The sequence below is a fragment of the Cervus elaphus genome, chromosome 5 (assembly GCF_910594005.1).
Source record: "Cervus elaphus chromosome 5, mCerEla1.1, whole genome shotgun sequence".
Lineage (NCBI taxonomy): Eukaryota > Metazoa > Chordata > Mammalia > Artiodactyla > Cervidae > Cervus > Cervus elaphus.
In genome coordinates this window covers 5,585,053-5,610,602 of record NC_057819.1, presented here as the reverse complement: position 1 = coordinate 5,610,602, position 25,550 = coordinate 5,585,053, and the positions used below count along the sequence as shown (strand labels likewise).

The 25,550-nt window shown below is 47.4% G+C and overlaps 1 protein-coding gene and 1 long non-coding RNA gene across 10 annotated transcripts in view; one reads left to right on the top strand and one right to left on the bottom strand.

The window, feature by feature from the left end:
• LOC122693720 overlaps positions 1 to 25,550 on the top strand; it is a 72,696-nt gene that overhangs the window by 34,704 nt on the left and 12,442 nt on the right. Inside the window, exon 2 of the long non-coding RNA XR_006340984.1 lies at positions 21,996 to 25,510. This is a non-coding gene — a long non-coding RNA (uncharacterized LOC122693720). The remainder of the gene's footprint in view (positions 1 to 21,995; positions 25,511 to 25,550) is intronic.
• Positions 15,397 to 25,550, bottom strand: part of TTC28 (tetratricopeptide repeat domain 28) — a 575,247-nt gene continuing 565,093 nt past the window's right edge. For 6 of the 9 annotated variants that reach the window (XM_043901459.1, XM_043901461.1, XM_043901457.1 and 3 more), the window contains 4 exons: positions 24,624 to 24,647; positions 24,075 to 24,204; positions 21,703 to 21,810; positions 15,397 to 20,641 (listed from right to left, as the gene is read on the bottom strand). In XM_043901459.1, the coding sequence (XP_043757394.1) occupies positions 19,014 to 20,641; positions 21,703 to 21,810; positions 24,075 to 24,204; positions 24,624 to 24,647 (1,890 nt within the window). In that variant the 3' untranslated portion in view covers positions 15,397 to 19,013. The remainder of the gene's footprint in view (positions 20,642 to 21,702; positions 21,811 to 24,074; positions 24,205 to 24,623; positions 24,648 to 25,550) is intronic. The other 3 variants (XM_043901460.1, XM_043901458.1, XM_043901463.1) reach the window with 1 other exon arrangement.

The following is a 25,550-nucleotide window of genomic DNA, read 5'->3' as shown; positions in this document are numbered from 1 at the left end:
AGAGTTTGGCTCTGGTGAGACTTCCTCTCAGCGGCTTAGTAACTAGTCTCTGGTCTCAAGAATTCAGGGACTCCCCAGATAAGTTTTCTGGAAGTCATCTCAAAATCTTTTTAGTCATTAAAAAAAAGATGATGAAAGCAAGTAAGAGCATCATTAAGGGCTCTGACTGTTCATATGGAAGGAGTCACGTGATCATTCCTGGATGCCTGGGCAGCTGGGAGCGGGAGGCAGCACGCAAACCGTCTCTGAGCACAGGAAGATCCAGACAACTGGGTGCGAGTCGTCTCTGACCTCTGATTCAAAGAGAAGAGTTCCATTGCGGCAACGAGGATGGACCTGGAGATTACCGTGCCGAGTGAGGAGAAAAAGACAAGCACCACGTGATGGTGTTTATATGTGGAATCTAAAATACAAGACAGATGAGCAAATCTATGGAGCAGCAACAGCCTCACAGACACACAGAACAGACTTGTGCTTGCCACGGGGAGGGGTGTGAGGTAGGGAAGGACTGGGGTCTGGGGTTAGCAGATGCAGATGGTGACATCCAGGATGGATAACCAGCAAGGTCCTACTGTGTAGCCCAGGGAACTGTAGTCAGTTCCTGTGATAAACCATACTGGGAAAGAGTATGTGTGTGTGTACCTGAATCACTCTGCTGTACAGCGGAAGTTAACATTGTGAATCAATTTAAAAAACAAAGTGCTTTGCTATCCTTCCCCCCGTACTTCCCATTCGCACTTGGAGGAGGCTGTGTGAGTGATCACAGACCACAGTCTGCAGAACCCTCGAGTATGTGTGATTCACTTATTTTCTTCTTCCTACCTCATTCCCTGACTCTTATTTTTGTTTCTGTGGATTCTGTGCTTGTATTTAGAGCAGCTTCTCAAAACCTCTTTTGGAAATTGAAGAGTATATTTGTATATAGGTGTTCCTCAATGCATTATTGTAAAAGGAATATCCAAATTGACTTACATATAAAAATAGGTTTTTCATGATTTATGGAAAGCATGATGCAAATCTTATTGTGTGTGGGTTTTCTTTCAAAAGAATTCTTTGATTACAAATTTTTCAAATAAAAAAAAGTCATTGTTTGCAACTTATTCTTCAAAAAGAATATGTAAACTGCCAGAAGCTCTTTTGTGGCCAGGAAGATGTATCAAAAACATATCCCTCTGTAGAAAGTTCAGCATCCTTCTGTGAATTCTGAAAGTCTGAAAAGTCACATACTCAGTTGTGTGTGTGTGTGTGAAGATCTGGGTGGGAATGGGGGACAGAGGGCTGGGGTTGGGATGGGCTCAGAAAGCAATCCGGCATCGACTCAGTCAGTTGTGAAGTCACTGCCCTCTTTAGAACCCTGTACATAGAACCACTTTTACTGATTTTTTTTTTTTTTTTTAAATAAAATCAAAGTAACCATTCTTTGGCCTCCATAGCCAGCCTGAAGGAACTTTTCACTTCCAAGAAGCTGTTCTTACCGAAGACTAGGGAAAAAAACTGTTCTGTCCTGTAACCTCTGGTAGAAAAGGTCAGACTCCCAAAATGTTCTCTTGTCACACTCATCTGATGTGTGCACATGACTCAAAGTACAGTTCATGGTTGTATGCAAACTTTTTTTTTTTTAATGGAGTTGGATATATATCACTTACCAGTCAGTACCTGCCTGAGGGCCACCCCCACCCAGTGTTTCAAGATGTATTAGAACTTCATCAGTTACTCAGATCTGGACTAATTATCAACTCAGTCAGTTTCTACATGAAGTCAATTGCCTTGCTCCAGTGTCAGAATCAGCTAAATGTCTGGAAACTATCACCTGATGTTACCTGCATGGGACTTCCTTATGAGTGCTTTTTTTTTTTTCCTTTCCGGAAAACAGGTGATGTGCTAAAATAAAACTGTTCTGATTTTTATTTTAACCAGTTTGGACACAATTTTTTCAACTTAAATTAGTAACATATTTATTTTAAAAGTTTCAGGCTTAAAGGTAGTTAGAACAATAATGAAAACTGATATGTCTACCGTCTATCCTAGGAAATAAAACATTATAAATATAATTGAAACTGCTGGTATATTCCTCCCAGGTTATATTTTCTCCAGTTACAATTCTCATGCTTATCTGTAACAGATTAATTTTACTCATTTTTGTTGATGGGATTTATCTATGCGCGTGTGTAGCTCTAGTTTAACAAGTCCCCAACCTTTTTTGCACCAGGGACTGGTTTTGTGGAAGATAATCTTACCATGGACTGGAGCGGGGTTGGATCGGGGGTGGGTGGGTGGGGGATGGTTTCCGGATGATTCAAGGGCACTGAATTTACTGTGCACTTTATTTCTATTATTACATCACTTCCATCTCAGATCATCAGGCATTAGATCCCAGAGGCTGGGGACCCGGCTCTAGTTCATTCTTTTTCATTGCTCTCCTTTTTGTCATTGTCTTCTTGATAGGTATTTAAGTTGATTTTTTTTTTTTTTTAAACAAAATTTTAACATTTTGCTGTAATAACACCTTGATGGACCTTAAGTTGCCTTTTGATGCACAGAAGTTAATTTTCTTTATGGTTTGTTTTTTGTGTCTTATTTTAAGAAATCTTTTCTTACTTTGAAATGATAAGAATATTCTATTTAGCTTACAGAAACTTATTTTTCACATTTAAGGCTGTAATTCACCTAGAATTGAGCTTTGTGTATGTAAGAAGTAGGGATCCAGGGTTTTTTTCTTTTGAAATAGATATTTCTTATGAAATGGGTCCTAACAATTTTTATTGAATAGTTCATATTTTGATCTATAAGCTACTGTTGATCTGTGAACTGTCCATGAAACTGACCTGCATTTTCACTTCCATCAAGACCACGTTTCAATATATGCATGAGTTTAATTCTGAGCTTTCTTTTTCTTCAGGTGTTTATTTCTGTGCTAATCATCACCAGTCTGCCTTCTTTACTGTAACTTTTCATTCAGCCAGGGTCCAGTCAGGAGAACAAAACCACTCTTAAGTATTTCAAGCCAGAACGGTTTAGTATGGAGAACAGGCCACTTCGCAAAACAGTGGCGTGACCGTCCAGTGCAGGAAGTGACTGACCGCTGCCTCCCAGGCTTGCCACTAATTTTTAGGAAGTCAGGGAGGTGTAGAAACTACAGATCTCTGAAATTAATCAGTTGTTACTGATACTGATGATTTATAAAACACACGTGAAGGTTGCTGCAGAATCACACGTCTGCCCGTCCTAGACAAAGGAGCAGAAATACTCTACAGCTTCTCCTCTGCCCTCCGGTTCTAGGAGAGTCTTCCACTGGGAATCTAACCTGAAACCTGCTGGCAGGGTCCAGGGAACTAAGCTCCTGGACACCCAGTCCTGTGAGTGGGAGAAGGGACAGGGGTGTGACTTGCCAGCAGGCCTTCTGGCCTAGGTTCTTACTAGCCTCACTCTGTGTAGAACAGTCCTCCCTTCACTGTATACGCCGTTTCATTATCAGAACCCCGAGTCCTTTGCTATACGAACTCTTCAATGATCTTATTAAGAACACAGGATTTTAGATGGCCTTACACCTGATTTTCACACTAAGTTTGAGATAATTGACCCTTTATGATACTTGGGCTTCCTGCCTATGACCATGATCCATCTTTCTTTGTTAATGTCTTTCAGTAAAGCTTTATGTCCTCTACATCAAGGTTTTGTGTCTCTCTCATTATATTTAGTAATTAAACAACACTCAGTTTAAAAAAAAAATATATATATATATATGCTATTTAGGTGGTGGCGGAATACATAATGTCAACGAAACGCAAAGTACCTATCTGATGGACCTTCCATCCATTCAGTTGCTCAGTCATGTCTGACTCTTTGTGATTCCATGGACTGCAGGCAGCACACCAGGCTTCCCTGTCCATCACCAACTCAAGGAGCTTTGCTCAAACTCATGTCCATCAAGTCGGTGATGCCATCCAACCGTCTCATCCTCTGTCATCCCCTTCTCCTCCTCCCTTCAATGTTTCCCAGCATCAGGGTCTTTTCAAATGAGTTCTTCGCAGTTCTTTGCATCAGGTTTCCAAAGTATTGGAGTTTCAGCTTCAGCATCAGTCCTTCCAGTGAATATTGAGGTCTGATCTCCTTTAGGATGGACTGGTTGGATCTCCTTGCAGTCCAAGGGACTCTCAAGAGTCTTCTCCAACACCACAGTTCAAAAGCATCAATTCTTTAGCACTCAGCTTTCTTTATAGTCCAACTCTCACATCCATATATGACTACTGGAAAAACCAAAACTTTGACTAGATGGACCTTTGTTAGTAAAGTAATGTCTCTGCTTTTTAATATGCTATCTAGGTTGGTCATAGCTTTCCTTCCAAGGAGAAAGCATCTTTTAATTTCAAGGCTGCAGTCACTATCTGCAGTGACTTTAGATCCCAAGAAAATAAAGTCTGTCACTGTTTCCATTGTTTCCCCATCTATTTGCCATGAAGTGATAGGACCAGATGTCATGATCTTAGTTTTCTGAATGTTGAGTGTTAAGCCAACTTTTTCACTCTCCTCTTTCACTTTCATCAAGAGGCTCTTTAGTTCCTCTTCACTTTCTGCCATAAGGGTGGTATCATCTGTGTATCTGAGGTTATTGATATTTCTCCTGGCAGTCTTGATTCCAGCTTGTGCTTCATCCTGCCTGGCATTTTGCATGATGTACTCTGCATGTAAGTTAAATAATCAGGGTGACAATATACAGCCTTGATGTAGTCCTTTCCCGGTTTGGAACCAATCTGTTGTTTCTTGTCCAGTTATAACTGTTGCTTCTTGATCTGCATACAGATTTTTCAGGAGGCAAGTTAAGGTGGTCTGGTATTCCCATCTGTTGAAGAATTTTCCACAGTTTGTTGTGGGTCCACACAGTCAAAGGCTTTGGCATAATCAATAAAACAGATGTTTTTCTGGAATTCTCTTGCTTTTTCAGTGATCCAACGGATGTTAGCAATTTGGTCTCTGGTTCCTCTGCCTTTTCTAAAACCAGCTTTAACATCTGGAAGTTCATGGTTCACATAGTGTTGCAGCCTGGCTTGGAGAATTTTGAGCATTACTTTGCTAGTGTATGAGGGCTTCCCTGGTGGGTCAGATGGTAAAGCATCTGCCTGCAATGTGGGAGACCTGGGTTCGATCTCTGGGTCGGGAAGATCCTCTGGAGAAGGAAATGGCAACCCATTCCAGTACTCTTGCCTGGAAAATTCCATGGACGGAGGAGCCTGGTAGGCTACAGTCCATGGGGTTCCAAAGAGTCGGACATGACTGAGCAACTTCACATTTTCTCTTTGCTAGCGTGTGAAATGAGTGCAAGTGTGCGGTAGTTTGAACATTGTTTGGAATTGTCTGTCTTTGGGATTGGAATGAAAACTGACATTTTCCAGTCCTGTGGCCACTGCTGAGTTTTCCAAATTTGCTGGCATATTGAGTGCAGCACTTTCACAGCATCATCTTTCAGGATTTGCAATAGCTCAACTGGAATTCCATCACCTCCACTAGCTTTGTTCATGATGATGCTTCCTAAGGCCCACTTGACTTCACATTCCAGGATGTCTGGCTGTAGGTGATTGATCACACCATCATGGTTATCTGGGTCATGAAGATTTTTTTGTATAGTTCTTCTGTATATTCTTGCCACCATTTCTTAATACCTTCTGCTTCTGTTAGGTCCATACCATTTCTGTCCTTTATTGTGCCCATCTTTGCATGAAATATTCCTCTGGTAGCTCTAATTTTCGTGGAGAGATCTCTAGTCTTCCCCATTCTATTATTTGCCTCTATTTCTTTGCATTGATCACTTAGGTAGGCTTTCTTATCTCTCCTTGCTGTTCTTTGGAACTCTGCATTCAAATAGGTGTATCTTTCCTTTTCTCCTTTGCCTTTTGCTTCTCTTCTTTCACAGCTATTTGTAAGGCCTACTCAGACAACCTTTTTGCCTTTTTGCATTTCTTTTTCTTGGGAATGGTCTTGATCACTGCCTTCTGTACAGTGTCACGAACCTCTGTCCATGGTTCTTCAGGCACTCATCAGATCTAGTCCCTTGAATCTATTTGTCACTTGCACTGTATAATCGTAAGGGATTTGATGTAGGGCATACCTGAATGGTCTAGTGGTTTTCCCTACCTTCTTCAATTTAAGTCTGAATTTTGCAGTAAAGAGTTCATGATCTGATGAACATATAGACCTTGCAGCAAACTAATTGTTGACTGTATTACCATTTGATAGTAAGAACTGTGATGAGAACTAACGTGGAGTAAAGGGTATAAAACATGATTGCAGATAATACAGTGATAGAGGGGCAGCATCTGAGGGGTAAGAGAGCAGACGCTGAGTGGGGCAAGTGAGGAAGCCAGGAGGATGCCTGAGAGCAGCCCATGTGGAGGCATGAGCAGCCGGCACGTCCGGGCCTCTGTGGGGAGTGAGCGGGGGCAGCGGTGGGGCCAGACCACAGAGGAGGTGGCACAGGCCGCAGGAGGGCTGAGAAGGCTTTGGAGCAAGCGCGTTAGGTGAGCTGTTGCATGTTTAAACGCGGTTGCTGTGGCTGCCCTTACTGAGCAGAGTGCGGGGAGGGAGGGTGGGCGCTGGAAAGACCAGGAAGGAGGCGTGACGGGCAGCGAGCAGGTGGCAGCGGTGAGACGGCCGGCAGGTCTGCGCTGGACTGTGTGAGGCGTGAGAGAAGGGAGCGTGGGGCATGGCCTCCCTGATTTTGTCCTGAGCAGCGGGATAGAGCTGCCGTTCTGCTGAGATGCAGGAGACCTCAGCGGGAAGACGACTAGGGAGAAGAACTGGTGGTCTTTTTAACCTGGTACGTGTTAATGTGTGACACACACGGAAGAGTACAGGACCTGTGACTGCAGTGTGAAGATTTCTTCCCAAGTGAGCCCATCTAGGTACGCACGGACCCGGAGTAGACAGTGTCCCAACTTTAACACCATCAGTTTGTTTTGCTAGTTTTTGAACTTTATGTAGACGGAAACACATGGTATATATTCTGACTTCTTTCACTCAACATTCTATTTTAAATATTTGTGCTGTTACACATGGTTGCCATAGCGTTTTCCGTTGTCTGATACACAATCATTGGTTTAGTCATTCTGTAGTTGATCATCCAGTTTGTCGACTTTCTATATCCTGTTTAAGAAACATTTTCTTACCATAAGGTTATAATGTCTTCTGTTTTCTTGTAAATATTTTCCGTAGATTTTCTGCCTTTTAGTTTCATATAGCCCACCAAAACTTGACCTGTGGAGGTCAAGATTGATTTTTTAAAATATGTATATCCAGTCGAACTACCTCCATTTCTGTTCTTTCTCCACTGTACTACAGCGTGAGCTTTGTCATAAATCATGTATCTGTTTCTAGACTTCCTGTTGTGTTTCATTCATGTTTATCTAACTTTGCACAATACTACTGTCTTAATTTTTTTGAGGTTTAGAGTTCCATGCATGTAGATTTAATAAGTGCAAATAGAAACAAAACAAACTAAAAACCAGCACCCAAACAAACGCCGCATATGCACGGTGTCCCTTTGCATTGCACTCTAGAAGGAGGAGCCACCATCACCTGCCCCGACCCTGTAACCAAGGGTGGGAACCAACCCCCTCCCAGAACCGCCCTCCCCCCCCCCTCCCCCCCCGCCCCCGCCTCTCTGCTCAACTCTGTGGCCAGGGCACCACCTCCCTGGGCCCCGATCGCAGCCACCAGGGTGCTGCGGAGTCAAGCGGAGGGTTCTGGTAAGATCTCTCCATGGAAATCAGTGCCGTGATTTTAGGACAGACAGCCACCTCGTCTGCTGGGAAAATCATCTTTCATGCTTGGGCATAAGAAACCTTATACAATTTGCATACAGTTTGTAGTAAAGGAGATTATTTAGAATAAATGCAGGTAACTCATTGTGACAGTGGCAGATTCAGTAGCTACAGAAGACATATTTTGGGGGTAAAAAGACGAGTCAGAGCTTACTATGCAAGACGCTAGAAAGCTCAGAACTACGTCCTCCCCTCTCCCCACCTCGCCACCAAAGTTCCATTTTTGCATTTTCGTTTTCATGTGATTCCCTTGTTCATCCAAGCACCACAACAGTTTCTTTTCTTTTTTTTTTTTTTTTTTTGCCACAACAGTTTCTAAACACTCGAGTGTTCAGGATGTGAATGCCCTATATATCGGTGTGCAGTATTTGAAAGTAAAAACCTCTGTTAATCAGAGAATAAAAAAAGACGGGAAAGATTTCTGACAAAGTGCAGTTCTACTTGTCTTAATTATAGCTTTATCAGTTCAGTTTAGTTCAGTCACTCAGTCGTGTCCAACTCTTTGCGATCCCATGAATCGCAACACGCCAGGCCTCCCTGTCCATCACCAACTCCCAGAGTTTACTCAAACCCATGTCCATCGAGTCCGTGATGCCATCCAACCATCTCATCCTCTGTCATCCCCTTCTCCTCCTCCCTTCAATGTTTCCCAGCATCAGGGTCTTTTCCAATGAGTCAACTCTTTGCATGAGGTGGCCAAAGTACTGGAGTTTCAGCTTCAACATCAGTCATTCCAGTGAACACCCAGGACTGATCTCCTTTAGGATGGACTGGTTGGATCTCCTTGCAGCCCAAGGGACTCTCAAGAGTCTTCTTCAGCACCACAGTTCAAAAGCATCAATTCTTCGGCGCTCAGCTTTCTTCACAGTCCAACTCTCACATCCATACATGACCACTGGAAAAACCATAGCCTTGACCAGACGGACCTTTGTTGACAAAGTAATATCTCTGCTATCTAGGTTGGTCATAACTTTCCTTCCAAGGAGTAAGTGTCTTTTAATTTCATGGCTGCAATCACCATCTGCAGTGATTTTGGAGCCCAAAAAATAAAGTCTGACACTATTTCCACAGTCTCCCCGTCTATTTCCCACGAAGTGATGGGACCAGATGCCATGATCTTAGTTTTCTGAATGTTAAGCTTTAAGCCAACTATATAGCTTTATAGTGGAGCTTATTTTCTGGCCATGGAACTTACCAAGCTGTTTTTTTTTCCCCTCCTAGACTGCCTTGGATATTCTTGGCTCCTCTGCATTTCCATACAAAATTTAGAACCACCTTGTTAATTTCTAGCCGCCCCCCCCCAAAAAAAAAACTCAGCTGAGGATTTTATGTAGTTTACACACAGTAAGATGTGTAAACTTTGCGAGTACAGTTCGATAGGTCTTGACAAACATCCACTCATGCACTGAGCGCTCCAGCTGAGGTAGAGGAACAGTCGCATCACGCTAGGACAGTCCATCGTGTCCCCTTCCCGTAATCCCCTTTTCCTCCCAGAGGCAACCTCTCGACTTCTGTCGCTGTAAGTTCGTTTTGACTGTTCTAGGACTTTATATAAATGGGATCATCAAGGATGAACTCTTGTGTTTGACTTCTCTGCTCACCTCAGTGTGTCTGATTCTCACTCCCATTGCCACGCCCATCCTTCATTCCGTCTTTCTGCAGCGCCGTGCCCCTTGTCTGACTGTACCATGGCTCCTTTATCCTGCCACTGGGGTTTTCGCATTTGGGGGCGCCCGTGAACAAAGCTACGGTGGACATTCCTGTAGGAGTCTCTCTGTGGGCATCTGTCTTCATTTCTCACAGGCAAACGCTTGGACATAGGATTGGGTGGGTGTGTATTAAGTTTTATGAGAAACTGCTGAACAGTTTTCAGTAAATGATTATCATTTTGGTTCTGGATACGCACCAACACTTGGTGTGTGTGGCCAGTGTCTGATTTAGCCATTCTAGAGGTAGGAAGTGTTTTGTTTTTACTGGGATTTTAATTTGCATTCCCAGATGACTAATGGTTCTGAGCATACTTTCATGTGCTTATCGATCATTTGTACGTCTTCCTTTGTGAAGTTTCTGTTCCGATCTTTTATCTTTAGTGTTTGATATCTTATTGGTGAGTTGCAGTTGATAATAGATATATTCATTCCAAACATAGCTGTGCCATCAGGTAAAGTTACTGTGAAAATTTTTCATGAATATTCTCTTCTAGACTGTGCTTGCCTTGTTATTTTCTTAGTGATGTCTTCTGAAGAGCACAGGGTTTTAACTTTGACAGAACACCATTTAGTTTTCTCTTGTGGTTAGTGTTTGTTGTGTCCTGTGAAATCTTTGCCTGACTTGGAGTCAAGAGGTACTTTCCGATAAATGAAGCTTTATAATTTCAGCTTTTATGTCTAGGCGTATGACCCACCTTGAGTTACGTTTTGTAATCACTGAGGTTTTATTTTTCTAAAGATACGTCCTTGTCTTAGTGCCGTATGTAGAAAATACTGTTCTCTCCCCCTGTCGAGTTTCCTTGGTACCCTTGGTTGAAAATCCATTGACCGTCTATGTCTTGGCTCTCTTCTCTTTATATTTTTCTGGACTCTCCTCTGTCCATTGCTTGTTTATATTCCAAAACTACATAGTCTTACTATAGCTTTAAAGTAAATTTTGAAGGCAACTTTTTTCAAGTTTGTTTTGACTTTTCTAGATTCTTTGCATTTCCAAATAAACTTTAAATATAACTTGGCGGTTTCTAATAAAAAGACTAAGACTTTTTCCTGTTTATGTCAACATTTTCGTTAGAGCTGTGGTTCTATAGATAAGTCTGGGGAGAATTAACATCTTAACAATATTCAGTGTTTCACCTGTCAATGCAGTATCTTTCTCTATTTATGTCTTTAATTTTTCTCAGTAGTGGTTTGTCTTTTTCAATGTAGAAATCTTACTTGCCTTTTGTTAAATTTATCCCTAGGTATTTTTTCATCAACTTTATTGACGTATAATCTACATATTATGAACTTTACCCATTTTGACTATAGAGATCAATGTGTTTTAATCAGTTTATATTTATTGACATAATAGTAAACCGAATGGGTTTTAATTTTGTTTTCCAGTGTTTGTTGCTAGTATATAAAACTACAGTTGTATTTACATTTGGTTGTGGTGTCAGTTACTTAAAAATCTCTATTGAGGAGTTCCTAGCTTCTTATATCTCTGTAATATTGGAGTGTTCAAGAGAACAGACCACTGCCATGTACAGATAAAGTAAATTTCATATCCTCGATCACTCTGACTGTGTTTTGGCTGCCCGGGACCACGTGTGCCTAGTGGCCGCTGGGTTGGACAGCACAGGCCATCGTCACAGTGTCAAAAAGCACTGCGTGGAGTGAGGGGGTGACCCCACCTTGGGATTCACATGTCTCCTCAATATCTGTATTTACAGTAAATTGAAAGTTCCATGCCTATGTTTAAAAGCCTAATTAAATGCAGATTACAGTTTTATTTCACGTCCATCTCAGAGGTGATGCCGGGCGCTCTGTGCTGCATCACAGAGAACGGAGAACTGACACTGGATTTTACAGTGCGGATGTAGCGCCTGGTCTTGTCTTGGCAAAAGCTTGATTTGAAGGGTGGTTCAGGAGAGAAGTGGGCGAGTGGAAGTGCTGCACTAAGTACAGAGCTTTGTTCTGAAAGAAGCTGAGAAACGTGGGTTCCGGCTTCGGCGGGTTCGCAGGACCGGGATGTGGGGCTCCTGGAGCGAGTACGGCGCGCCAGCGTGTGAGGGAAGGCCTCCCCTGAGAGGAGCGCTCTGACGGTGCGGGTCCTTCAGCCAGCAAGCGAGAGCCGGTCTGGCAGGGGAGGTGGGGGCCGTGGAGGAGTCCCAGGTGCTCCCCCACGGTGACAGGAGGGTGGGCTGAGCCTAAGCTGTAGGAACGGACTCGGGGCTTCTCTTCGATCGATTCCATTGTTTATTTACACCCAAGATCACAGAGGCCCCTCTGGATGGCCTTAGACTTGGGTGTCGTCCATTTCACGTGTATATCTTACTCCTTAGCTTTTGTTTCCATCTTCAGTTTGCTGGCTCTTCTTCTGACTTGCTTCTTTTTCACCACGTGTTCCGCATCCACAACGAAGGCCCTGTTCAGGCCTCGTCACCTGCAGCCTTCCTGGAGCCCCTGCGCCTCTGCGCTGGCTCATCCCAGCCGTTCCAGCAGGGCACAGTGGGGGAACCGTGATGGGCACTTCCATTCATCACGCTGTTTGGGCCGTTCACAGCACAGGAGAGAGCAGCGTGTAAGTGAAGGACACAACTTATTTTATGGACTTTTATATCTGTTTTAACTTTCCTGCTTTCTTGGGGATAGGGCAGGCTACATTCTATTTATTACAACAAACCCTCAGCAAGTATTTGTAGACTCAGTGACTTTTGAAATATTAGATAAGAACTACCTCTTTTTTATGAATTACATAGCAGTTTTATATTTGCATTTTGGGTTCAAAAAGAAAATGGCTACACTTCAGGAAAAAACTTGTATAACTTCTACTTATGGAAAAAAAAAATATTCTGACTTGACAGAATGCTGCCCGGCAGATCAGAATTCAAACCCATTTACCTGTCCCAGCTAGAAAGGCAGACTTTGAGCTCTGCTACTGGGATTCAAAATTATTTTAAAATTTTAGAACTTATTTAATATACATATATTGAGGATATTTATATATTTAAGAACTTATCATTCCCTGAGGCCCACATGCACAATTGCTGCAAATCTAATAAATATCTTGAGATTGGATGCAAATTCATTTGGGAGGCAGAATGTTTCCTTAATGCCAACTCGTCCCTTTAATGTATTTGGATCCAGATGTTTCGACCTCATTTGCTGGAGTGGATGCAGCATTAGTCTGTCAAGTTCCCTGCTGTTTGCCATTATTTAGTATTGTTAGAGTCTATAAGCTTGCACACTCATTGGGAGAGTTAAAGAAAGGATTTAAACTGGAAAAGGTACCACCAAGCTGTGGCCCTTGTCCAGAATTCCTCAGGTTAAAAACAACAAAACAGGGACTTCCCTGGTGGTCCAGAGGTTAAGAACGTGCCTTGCAGGGACAGGAGGGCGGGAAGGAGAGGGACAGGGAAAGACAGAGAAAGAAGGGGAGAGGGAGGGAAGGGGAGAGAGAGAGAGAGAGACAGGGGTGCAGGGACATGGTTCGGTTCCTGGTAGAGGAACTAAGATCCCCGTGCCTGGGAGCAGCGAAGCCCGCGCGCTAGAGCTCCTGGCGCCCTGCGCCTCAAGGACAGACCCTGCACGGTGCGGGGGAGGCACCCGGTGCAGCCAGGAGCCAGATGAAATATTTTCAAAATCCTTTTTAAAAAAAAAAAAGTGACTATAATAAAGCGTTAGAGTAGTAATATCACAAAGCAGCCCCGTTGGACTTCCCTGGTGGGCCAGTGGTTAAGGCTCCGTGCTCCCACTGTGGGGGGCCCGGGTTCGGCCCCTGACTGGGGAACGAGACCCCACACGAGGCGCAGCACAGCCTGAGGAGCTAAGAGCAGGCCTGCTGCTGACTACAAGGTCCCCCGCACACGAATACCAGATCCTCACCAGGGGCCGGTCTCTCCTTCTGGGAAGCGTCCAACAAATTTCGGACACGCAAATTCTCCAACTCTGACAGATTACATAAATCGTGTTTTCTAAGGTAACAGGGAGCACACAGCTGTGCTCAAAGATCCTTCGTGGTGCTGCGCTAACCTTGCATCCTTCCATCTGCTCTGCAGATTATTAAAGTCCCTCTCTGCTTCAACAGTAACAGTTTCCTAAGAAACAGCTGGACTGCCTGGAGTTTGCCTCACACTGACAGACCTGTCTCAGTACGCCTAGAGTAGGGTGTCACAGGCCTGCTTTCGTGTGTGGTCACAGGGTAAACCTTGGACGTCTCGGCACCCCAGTTCTCAGAGTGGTGACGTGCTCCGTAGTTTAGTGCTGACCGCTTTTCTGTATGCGGGTGTGTTTATAGATACCGCTTAGGGGCAGAGCTCTGGCCCTTGGGAATACCGCGCGTGTGTTCATGAGCAGAGGCAAGGTCAGTGATTAACACGTAGATGCACTTTCAAGCTACGTTTTCCTACTTTTAATGGAGAAGGAAATGGCAACCCACTCCAATATTCTTACCTGGAAAATCCCATGGACAGAGGAGCCGGTTGCAAAGAGTCAGACACGACTGAGCAATTTTCACTTCTTCCTAGTTTTAAAGGCATAGGAATTTAATGGTTATTGTTTTATTTCAGATTTTTATGTCCAGATTCATATATGAAATGGGCTTATACTTTTTCTTATACTATCTATTGATCTTAGAATTAAGAATACCATCATGGAGTGATTTTAATATCTTTTCTTATTTTTATAGTTTCTTAAACCATTTGAAAATACAGAGTACCACCGGTCCCTGGAAGTTTAGTGAAATATATGCAAAACCTTCTGGGTCTGTACTCTTTGGAGACTTGGATAAAGGGCAAGGAGTTATGGATACCATTTTAATTTTATGGGCTCTGGTTTTGTTTTCTTTCCCTTTGTGCACCAGAGATTTTAGTATTTTTTTCTAAAAGTTTATGTAATCTAATTTTTGTCGTGTAGTTGCCAATAACACTTTTCACTCATTCTTAAATTCCTTATGAAAACAGTTCATGTGCGTGAACAACACTCCTTGAAGTCACGTGCTTACCACTCCTGCATCTGGGGCCCACCATTCGCATTTAGGGGTCCCTCAACTATGTAAATATGAATGCCTAAAGCATACCAGGTGTTATCTTGCATTTTCACATATTTTGGCATGAAAGTATTCATAGTATTTTCTGATTAATTTCTGCTGCAACTTTAGCTGTACCCACCTTTCCTTTTCTGTCTCACACACATGATCAGCCTTCACAGAAATGGGTACATTTTTCACTCTTGGCAGAGTCTATGTTTGGCCTTCTGTGCTGGCTGTTATGAGTTTCTGTGTTGTCCCCTCCCTTTTCTCTCTGGGCTGTTGTCGCTGTGCTGTCAGCCACGCGCTCAGTGGTGCATCCTTCCCAGCAGGCCACTGGCTGGGCTTTAAACAGTTACATGGTTAAAATTAACCTTGAAAATAAATATTTAGGTCTGTAATTTTTCTCTAAAGATGCCACTTTCACTGCATCCACTAATTTTCATGAAATTTTAAATCAATTTTATTTTTAAGCTATTAGTAATTTATGTATTTCCTGAAAGTGGCATGTAAGCAGAACTAAGAATAAGTCTATATTTTACTTTATCGGGTGAAAAAGATTGTAGTCTACTATGCAAACTTCCAGTCTTGAACAGAACAAATAAGAGACATCTCTGTCACTAATAAAAGTGAACCCCAGAAACTCCCAAGGTAGCGCTGGAGGCCTCTGTGTGTTTAGATACAGAAGGTCAGCTCTGCTGTGCACTTTCTTTGGGTCTGCTCCTGGCAAACATGAGGCAGAAGTACATTCATAAGGATAAACTCCTGACAGGAGTCTGTGTTCATTAACGACATGATACTGTGTGTACCACAGAGAAACCTAGAAAGTGTGGAACAGGCAAAGAAAGTGATTCAGATACGGCACTTAAAACCAAGGGGACTCATGCTTTAATAGTCACTGAAATCACAAAGGAAGGCCAAGTGCCTTAGCAATCTCAATAAAAATACGAAGTTCTTTTTACATGGTAAATTTCATAATATAAAAAGTTTAATGCCATCTGGAAACTGTCATTTACAAAAAAAAAAAAAGTCCACATAGGCCAAGGATGGCTAACACTGCATACAGGGGCATGAGTGCCACGTGGGGAAGGCGTGTGAGGAGGGAGACGTGGCCACGTGTGTCCTTCCACGGGGCATCTCGGAAGGACCTGGCACAAACGGGGGCCCAGTTCACAAAGCACATGTACAAGTTCTTTTAGGTAAAAGAACAAAATATGTGATGAAAATTACACAATTTTCACATTCTGCCTGAAGCAAGCCCGATTATCGTGTGGTTTTTTTTTCCAGCCTGAACTGAAACTGGCGAAGTGAGGGTTCCCCTTGTGGTGGCGGGGGTGCGGGACAGGGCACCCCTGCTGGGCACCCGCGGCGGTGGCCCCCTGCCGGCTTCCCCCGGACAGCTGAGCAGACACGGACGCGTGTTCGGCGGCGTGTGGGCCGGGGGCTGTTGCGAGTGGGTGGAGGCGAGAACGTTCTCGTTTCTCTGCACACCGATACCAAACGCATCAGAGTGCAGGCTTGAATGGCTCACTGTGTCTTGGTAGATCGACTCTGTTAAGGTGAGTGAAGTGTGAAGAGTTGCCTGCGTGGCCCACTGGTGACAAGTAAGATCTACTACCTTGCTTTGCGGTCACACCAGGGTTTGTAGGAGAGGGAGATTTTATTGCTTGCGTATTTGCATCTGATGGAGCAGAGTAGGGGCAGGAGTTCCAGTTTCCTGAGCTGAAAAAGAAGTCCTGTCCAATGCTGTCCGCATACAGTGACCCAGCGACCCCTTCCACATGGGGCGGGGAGCCAAGGACTCCTCTGGGGCCGGTCCCTTCCCTCCACAGGGCTCAGGTTCCCACACACCCCGTCAGTTCTGTCCACTGCCTGACATCCGCTTTCCCTAGACTGCAGAAACAAAACGTTACGCCAGTTGCGTTTTCTGCCATCTGGACCAGGAGTCAGCAAAATGTTTTCATAAGAAGCCAGATATTTTAGGCTTTGTGGACCAAGAGGTAAAAATCACAATATTATGTAGATACTTATATTAATATTTTAAAATGCAAACTCCATTCCTAGCTCATGGCTGTAAAAATCCAGGCCTCTGATCAGATTTAGCCTGGAGGTCATTTGCCAACCCCTGATCTGTACAAAGAAATCTGCAAATTATACAATCTCACATAATTTTTAAGTGCATCCTTTTTTCAGGGAAGCCTAAAAAGTTCACTTTGATTTTACATCCGTTTGACTTGAATAGGAAGCACCAAGACTGACAGCAAATAGCAAGAAGTGGCAGTTGGTCTTGATTTTATCATCTTTGCTTTCCTTCATTGAAGCCGACATCCAGGACCAAAAAAAAATCATGTATTCCATTTGGCTTTTGAACATGAAACCTACAACAACAAATGTACTTAGACTAAAACCAAGTTAGGGTCCACAAGCCCTCCTAGCTGGCTTGGTAACCAGGAGAAGCGGTCTTGGTGGTAGGGGGCTGTGCTGGAGGCGGGCACCCGGGGCCAGAGCACGACCGGCCTCTCCTCCAGGGCTCCTTGGCACTTGGGAAAGAGGCTGAGGTGCTGAGAAAGGAAGAGCCTGACTACATGCGTGCGGATTCAGAAACTCACTTTTGAGGTTTGTTTCATGTTGCTGAGGACCTGATTTTGCTATCTAAATGCACAGTGCTATAAACTTGGCTTTCATTTGCTACACTGGTACTTTTATTACCATTTCCAAAAGACATAAAGACAGCCTCATAGCTGCTTGCTTCTTGATAAAAGTATTTCTCTTTCCAGTGTTGGGATCGGGGTTAGGATGGGAGGGACTTGCTTGCTTTTGTCAACATGACTGTTGGGTTAAACACTAAAAGCTTCTGTGACACAGCTCAAGAGAGTAAGACAGATTGAGTATATAGTATGTTTCTCTCTTTCCAGAGCACAGTGAGGAATAGGCAGGTGGTCAGTGTGTAAATAAAACGAGGCCTCCCCAAGGTTAACCCCCCTGGGGCCTCCCTGCGGCTGGTGTCCCCAGACGAGAGGCTGCTGCCTTCGTGGGATGGACCTTCCCAGTGAGGAGGTAGTAGGATTTCCACTTGAGAATTACCTAAAAGTGGCCTAAACTTAGCACTAACATGATTTTCAGCGTTTCATTTCCTTATAAGTTAATGGTTACCCCTGCCTAGACTGTTCTTTTGTCTCGTCCTGGCTGGCGGCAGTATCAGGGGGCTATCATAGCTGTAGGAAGACTCCCTCTTTCCCCCCCACCCATGACGGCACATTTAAGACTCTCCCTCCCTGTTGAGCAGTAACTCAGATGCATACATCCCAGCAGAGACCCCTGCTGCTGCGGCCGTGGACAGTAAGGGTCTGTCCTCAGACCGCAGGAGCCAGTCACACCAAGACGGGGTCACATGCAGTTCATGGGTGGGAGGCGCTGGGACGGCGGGAACCTGGCAGCAGACGTAGGTAGAAGAGGTGTTAGCAGCCTGGAGTTGGGAAACGATGATAAAACTAAGCAGGAAGTAAAGGGAATAGGAGCTGGAAGGCTAGATTCTGGTTAAATCTAGTTAGCCATAGGATTTTTTTTTTTTCTTTTGCTATTTTTTTCTTCTAAGGAAACTGAATAATTTCAAACTCCCCCCCAAAACTTGATAATTACTTATTGATGACTGTTCAAAATTTGACATTTTAAAAAACTTCTTGAGCTTTTAAAAATAATAGCTATAAATGCAAAGTACTATTGATAACAAAACCAAGTTGTTTATCCACGTACAAAAAAGGTCAGTAAGGTTTTAAAAGCACAAAGTTGCATTTTAAATCACAATTGCATAGTTCTAAAATGCCTGGATACGAGTTACGTAAATTTTTAAGAAACTTCAAGTTTGGTTGACCGCAGGGCTCCAAGGACATTAGTAGAGCTCAGGAGAGCAGAGTTGAGGATGGAAGCACTATTTCCAGGTGAATTATTGCATCGGTTCTATGATGTTACAGTACCGTGAGACCAGAATTGCTACAATTTAATTACAAATCATTGGCATTTTTAAAATTGGTATCCTGTTTTTTGGCTACTATAATAACACTTTCATGTAGAATTCAACTTAGATTTTATGTATCCCACCCCCAACCAGCACCTGAAAGCCTTACAAAAGCTCTGTATTCTGTGTATAAAAGGTACTGCATATACACCTCCTAGCAAAATATGTACTCCCTCTCCTCCCCCACCCCAGAACCTTGACCATTTTTGTACAAAAGTCCTGTTGAAGAATCGCATCAAAGATGAGAAGAGGGAGCTTACAGGTAAACATTTGGTGATGTGTGTAGAAAATTCCATGAGCATCCTGTACCAGCCCCACAGAAGTCCTGGCTTTTGGGGAGTCTACCCAGAGTCCCCGGGGACCACCAGGGCCGGCAGTGCATGCTCACGCAGGGGCAGCCAAGTGAATGCGGAGAGCCAGCTGGGCCGCTGCGCTCTGGGTTGCTGTCGGTGGGTATAAAAGATGCTTTAGCATTTAGAGGAAGGAAAAAATCTTCCCGGGGACAGAAACTTGTAGCCATTTCCAGAAGGAAGTCTCAAAGGGCGCGTGGGAGCCGGGGCGGGTGGGCGCGCGGGCAGCGGCAGCGTGCTCAGCGAGGTGGTCTCCGTGTGCCAGTGTCCGTTGGGAGGGGCCTTGGGGGGTGTTTCTCCACGTCGCTGCAAAGACAGCTCCTTGAGTTCCAGCTTGTCTGCGCCCTCCTCCTTCTTGTTGTGCCGAGGTGACAAATTTAATAGGCTGAGGACATCTCTCTTAGAAGTCATGGTCCCAGGGGCCCCCCGGAATATTTTCATCGGTCCCGTGGAGTGCTGGGGTGTGCTCTGCCAGAACATCTTCAGGTTGTGGACCGCCTGCACCTTCTCGTCGATGGCTGCCATCTTCAGCTTGTCGAGGTCGGGGTGGTCGGCGGGGCTGGATCGCGCGGAGCCCGCCGAGGAGTAGGAGAGAGCCGGGGACGGTGCGCTTCCCGCGGGAGACTGGTGGCCTGAGCTGGGGGACATGTTCCTTGGAGATTTGGAGATGTGAGCGCTGTAGGGGGAGCTGGGGTACTTCAGCTTGAAGAGCGGCTGGTCGCTCAGGGAGGTCTGCGAGTCGGAGCCGGGCGACGGCCGGCCGCTGTGCTGGCTCGGGCTGTCTTTGGCGGACGCCTCGGAGGCGGCGGGGCTGCTGCACCCCGAGCTCACCTTGGGGAGGGAGGAGCTCCTGGCTGGGGGCTTTGGTTTGATGGAGACCGGCGAGGACGACGGCTGGCTCTTCTGGTGGGAGAGGGCAGGCCTGCTGAAGGCGCTGGTTTCTGACGCTCGGAAGACGGCAGCGCTGCTGGGCACGGAGACGCCATCCTCAGCACTGGAGCCCTGACCGCCGCCCCGCTGGAGACGCTCCACCGCCAGGAGGTGGCTCTGCGTCTCCTCAAGAATCTTCTGCGCCAGCTCTTGAGGGTCAAGCTTCGGGTTGCTTTCTTCTTGGGACTTCACGGTACTATCTGTTTCCGTGCTCGACTGGTCTGATTCTCCCGTGTCTGAACTGGCTAGTTTTCCAACTTTCTGGAAGGGTGAGTTTGGGCTGGGAATCAGAGTCATTTTAACAGGAGAGTTTGGAGTGCTTATGCTCCCCTTGGAGCTCACCGAAACTTTGACACTGCCTGCCGTCCCAACGCGGGACTGCTTGTGGTCGGGAGAGAAGCCCGTCGGTGGGTCTTCCTGGGGGGCCGCCAAGGGCTCCGTGCTGATGATAGAGAACCCCTCATACTCCTCCTCGTCCTTGGCACCTGCAGGGCGGGTGGGCGGGGACATCGGGCTCCGAGGCAGGGCGGCACGCGGCGGGTAGGCGTTCTTGGACCGCTCGTAGTCCTGCCGTCCCCGAGGGACCGCGCCTTCTGACCCCCCATCAGGCTTGGAGACGAAGCTCATGGAGGAGGCGATGGAGCTCAGGCTGTACACGGAGATGGCGTCTGAGGCTATGCTCTCCGCCCCAGTCGGGGAGAAAGGAGGGTGCTGGTAGCCCAGGGGCAGAGCGTTGGAGACAGACTGGGCTGAAGCCAGAGACTCCAGGGAGGACGAGCTGTCCAGGCTGAGGCGCTTGGGTAGCTCGGTGGAATCTGTGACAGAGAGGCACAGTTAGCATTCTCTACGCTGTTGACTTCTTTCACAAGCATCCTTATATGCATAGAAGCTAGAATTATACACAAGCTGAATTCGTCTCAAGCCTGGAAAACAGTCCTGTGGGAAAGGTAAATCTCACACTGGGGACAGAAACAGGAGAGGCCTCCGGCGCCGCAGGCCTGCCCTCACTTGCTCCCTATCTCCCGAGGCCCCTCAGCCACGCCCCCCCCCCCGCTCTCTCTGGCACCCCTGCCTGAACCCTCACCCGCCATCCCTTCCAGCTGCGGCCGCATCGCTCCACATCCCAGCACCCTTCTCCCACCTGCTCAGAACCCGCTCCAGCAGGCTTTTGTCTCCCCAGCTCATGTAAAGGTCACCAGTGGCCACCACCAAACCTGGCATTCAGTGCCTGCTTCTGCACAGATCACACACGGCTCTTGGGGTCTGAGCCTTCCCTGGCCCCACCTCATCTGTGACCTTGACCCCGGGAGGGCCCACAGGACAGTCTTGTTCACCTGAGACCTGTGCGCATGTTAACATCTCCAATCTGGACTCATAGGCAGTCCCAGCTGCCTATGAATGTGTCCAGGAGGGGACTCAGACCCAGGCCTTGTGCCACCTTCACCGTCTCAGCGAAGGCAGCCCGTCCGGCAGCCGTCACCTCTGACCCCTCTCTCTGAGCACGTTCGTCAGCAGGCTTTGCTGGTTCCATCAAGCCTTGACAACATCAGCGCCAGCATTCAGCCTCACTCGGCCCCTTGAGGAGGGTAAGCTTGCCCCAGGGTCTGAAAACCGCCCCACAGGCCCGGCTCTGGGTGCCGCCCCTCCCCCAATGCCACCTGCACTTGCTTGTCCCTTGATTTCCTCGTCTGACATACATTGTATGTGTGCATGTCATAAGCTGAGGTCCATCAGAACAGGGAGCTTGTTTTCTTCAACGTTTGCTAACATACAGCAGATATTCGCTCACTTAATTCTTCCCCTTCCCAAACCATCCCCAAGGCCGTGCCCGTAGCTCCTGGGAGCCACTCGGCATGGTGCCTCGAGGAGCTCTTACCGAAGAGTGCGAGCAGGGCCTGGAGCGCAAAGTGCATGGTCCGTCGATTGGCTTGTTTCCCGGTTTTCAGGATTACTTCCTCCTGCCCGACCTCACAGAGATCAAAACCTACAGAAACAAAGAGCATAAACACCTGCTTCCTTGGGGAAGATTCCCAGTCCTGAAAAGGATGCGCACTCCAGGGCTTCTCACACCATCCTGGGGAACCTGTGCAGACCCCTCACACCCTCGAAGGGGACTCCCCTGACTGCTGCCCTGCCCCGCCCTTGACACTTGTCTCCATTCTTTTGCAGAACAGTTCACTTAAAGAAGACTGGCTCCTCCGTTTGCCGGATATTTAAAGCTGGTGCAGGAGAAGGTGGGCAGGGTCTGCCCCAAGGGCTCTGAGACAAGCTTCTCCGATGCTGCAGAATCTGCTCTGGGCTGAAGCGCCCAGCAGGGACTTGCTCCGCCCTGCCGGAGCCCACAGGAAGCAGCCCCGAGTCTAATAAGACCCAGCGCGGGCACAACAAAGGCCGGGCGGCTGCCTAACAAGCTGTTGCCGCAGCACTCAAGACTCATCGGAGCCATGACAGAGGCAGCCAGTGAGTCTCCCGGGGAAAAGAACAGGAGGAAGAGGCCGCAGACAGTGCCAGCAGGTAAGGAGTTAGGGCCTAAGGGGCTCGGCTCAGAACGTCTACACTTAACCTTCCAGCGGATCACTGAGCTCTGCTTTGAACAGTGTGGACACTTGGGGCTGGCGGCAGCCTGGGGCTCCCAGGCCCTTCTCCGCCTCACCTCGGTGTTCCCACAGCAGGGACCCCAGCGCCAGACAAGAAACCTGTCTTTTTTATTCTTGTAATTACTTTGTTGGGTCTGACATTATCATTCCTTTGGGAACTGGACTCAATAGAGGTGCCTTGTACTTAGCATTCTGGTTGCTATTGGACATTTTCCCCTCTGAACTCAAAAATAAACAGTCCCTGAAAACAACAGGAAGGTCTCAGAGAACTCAGCACTTAGAAAATGAGTGACTAATAACATTTTAGTTAGAATCCACTATCAAAGGGAGTTGAACTGGTTGTCCCAGCAGAACTGAGTTCTCTAAATAAGCCACAGCTGTGACTTGCCAAGGGGGCACTTCTCCCCAGGCTCAGAACAAAGGACTTAAAGATTAGAAGTATGTGCACGCAAATCGCCCTTGAGGATCAGTGGGAGGAGCATCAGCAAAAACCACCCAGGACCCCAACCCGAGAGCGGCAGCAACACAGCCTGTCCCAGGAGGAGAGGAGCTCCTCCTCCTCACCCCTGCTGCCTTGCTCATGACTGTGCTTACTAGATATAAATGTGCTAATGTATACCAAGAAGGCTATGTCAGAGTACCTACTGCCAGGGGATTTGGAGCCCCTGCAGGGTTGTGTGGGTTCCCTCTTTGCCTCCAAAGACAGGTGGAGGCCCCCAAGTTGACGCGGTCTGGGAAAAGTCATTCAAATGGGCTAGAAAAGGTGCCCAGGCTTCCCGAGCGGAAGGAACATTCCCACAAGGCATCAGATCCCCACTCCCTCAGACTAAAAACCAGGGGCCTCCCATCAGCGTCTCAACCCTAAGCTCTGCCTCCGCGTCCCCTTCCCGGCCTCAGGCTCTTCCCTCGACCTGGATCTTCCCTCCACAGGCTCTGGGCCTGCGGGGCTCCTGCCCCTCTCTGTGACGCTGCTGCTTCTGTCTGTGCCGGGGTTCCTCACTTCTGAGCTGCTCGCCTTCGACTGTGTCTTTCTACGTGTCTGTCTGTCTGCCCCGCTCTGGTATGAAAGCGCTAATGAGAGCAGGGCCTTTCGTCCTGTGTTCACGGCTGCCTCCCCCGTGCCTGTGGCAGGATGGCAGAGCCTCTCAGGGTGATTTAGCAGCAGATGCACCTGCGGTGAGGAGACAGCAGTGTTGCTGGGAACTGCCTTGACTGGCTCACAATGCTGAAGGAGGATCTTGCAACAGGCTGTCTAGGTTTCTGTGGTCAGTCAAAGGCAGTTTCAATTGTATTTCTTTCTCTACTCAGCCAAGTCTGAGTAGCCAGTGATAGAGCCCAATGTTGAAATCTTGAGTTTTCTTTAGGCTGTAATCATGGCTTGACTCCCAGCAATACTGCAGTCAAGCAGATTCATCTTAACACGATGACTCCAAGTGAGAGGAGGAAATCGTCATGTAGGGGATGGGATATAGCCGGAAGGCCGTCTGGGAACTGTGCTGAGGCACTAGTCTTCACATTAGCTACTGAGTAATAAACAGAAACACCACTTAAGACCCCTAAGAGTCTACCAGCTTCACCCAACAGAAACTAGGAGAAGAACAGATTAAGAAGAGGTGGAAGGAAAGGAGCCCCTTCGCGGACGTGGGCCTACCTAGAGCCGCCAGGAACTCGTGACAGCCGGGGAGCCGCCACAGCTGGACGCTGATGGACACCTGGATGGGCGCCGCGGCGAGGTCCTGCTCCTTCTCGCCGGCCTGCAGCTGCACCAGCACCTGGTGGAGCTGAGCGGGGAGAGCGTCAGCCTGCGCGTCCGGCCCAGGGGCTCGGCCCCAGCCACCCGCCTGCCGCCTGTCACGTGGCTCATGCCCTCCTGTGCGCAGCACCTGAAGCTCTCTTCACGGGGCCTCTGCCTGCTGCCCTCTGTGCTCCCTGTGGGAGCGCGAGGCCCGGCACGGGCAGGGTTTCTGCTTCGGGCCTCGGCTCCGAGCACAGGCTGGGGTGGGGCTCAGGGCGAGAGGAGGGCGGGGGGCTCCCAGACACTGCTGAGTGTGAGCACTCCCCCCGGGGCAGGCCAGCAGTTCTGAGGGAACGTGAAAGGTCAGATCCAGAGCGGAAAGGGAGCCTGAGCCAGCAGCGCGGGGCCGGGGCGGGCGGGTCGAGGGGCTCACCTGACCGCAGTGCTACTTAGAGCGGTACTCACCATTCCAACCATATTTTTAACAGCCTTCGGCCAGCAGAGTGTGAGAGAAGGAAAGAAAGAGAGAGAGAAGAGAGTTTAGACTCAAGCACAGGTGGTTATGCACCCCAAGCTGATCACTGCTGTAGCAAGCGCCACGCGGGCCGGCTCTGACCCGGCGGGAGCAGAGAGGAGCAAGAGTCAGCAGGGACACAGGAGAAGGCGCAGCCACGCCCGCCACACGCCCCGGGGTTGCCCCGCCCTTCCGCGCCAGGACGGGGCAGGACTGCGGCCTTGTGGCCACGCTGAAGCAGAGTCTCCATTTCGGGCGGCTCAGAGGCGCCCGCCGTCCAGGGGCAGAGAGAGCATTCGGGGAGCCACCAAAAGCAAGAGAGTAAGCAATTGGCTACAGGTGCTCAGCCTCACCCTGCACACGCCTGTAGCCCTGAAGTGTCTCCCTGATTCTCCCCAGCAAGCAGATCCTAACGCTTATTACAAAATGAGCAGAAACTCAAGATCAGTGAGCTATGTTCCGAATCTGGGTGGAAACCACCCAGGCAGCAGGGGGAGAGGCACCAGAGCTGAACCCTTGACAGAGCAGCTTATTTCCACATATAAACAGTTCCACTAAAATGAAATCTGCTGATAAATACCTAATAACGTATATTACTTTGTCAAATTATTACACTTCAGAAAACTGCTCTGTCCTCTTCATGGGTCACTACACTGTCACCAGGGCCTTGTTCCAGACCCTCACGGGCCAAGAGGAAGATCTGAAGCTCAGTGGCCAAGTCAAGGACGGCCTACATGATGCCAAGGGCTAGAATCCTCCAGGTCTCTAAATTAGATCTACCTTCTCCTAAAAGAAAGCACTTCGTGAAAAACCTGCTAAGCAGTATCTCCCATGAGAGGTAACTCTGTGTTCACCACTGCCTCAGAGGTGGCTTTGTT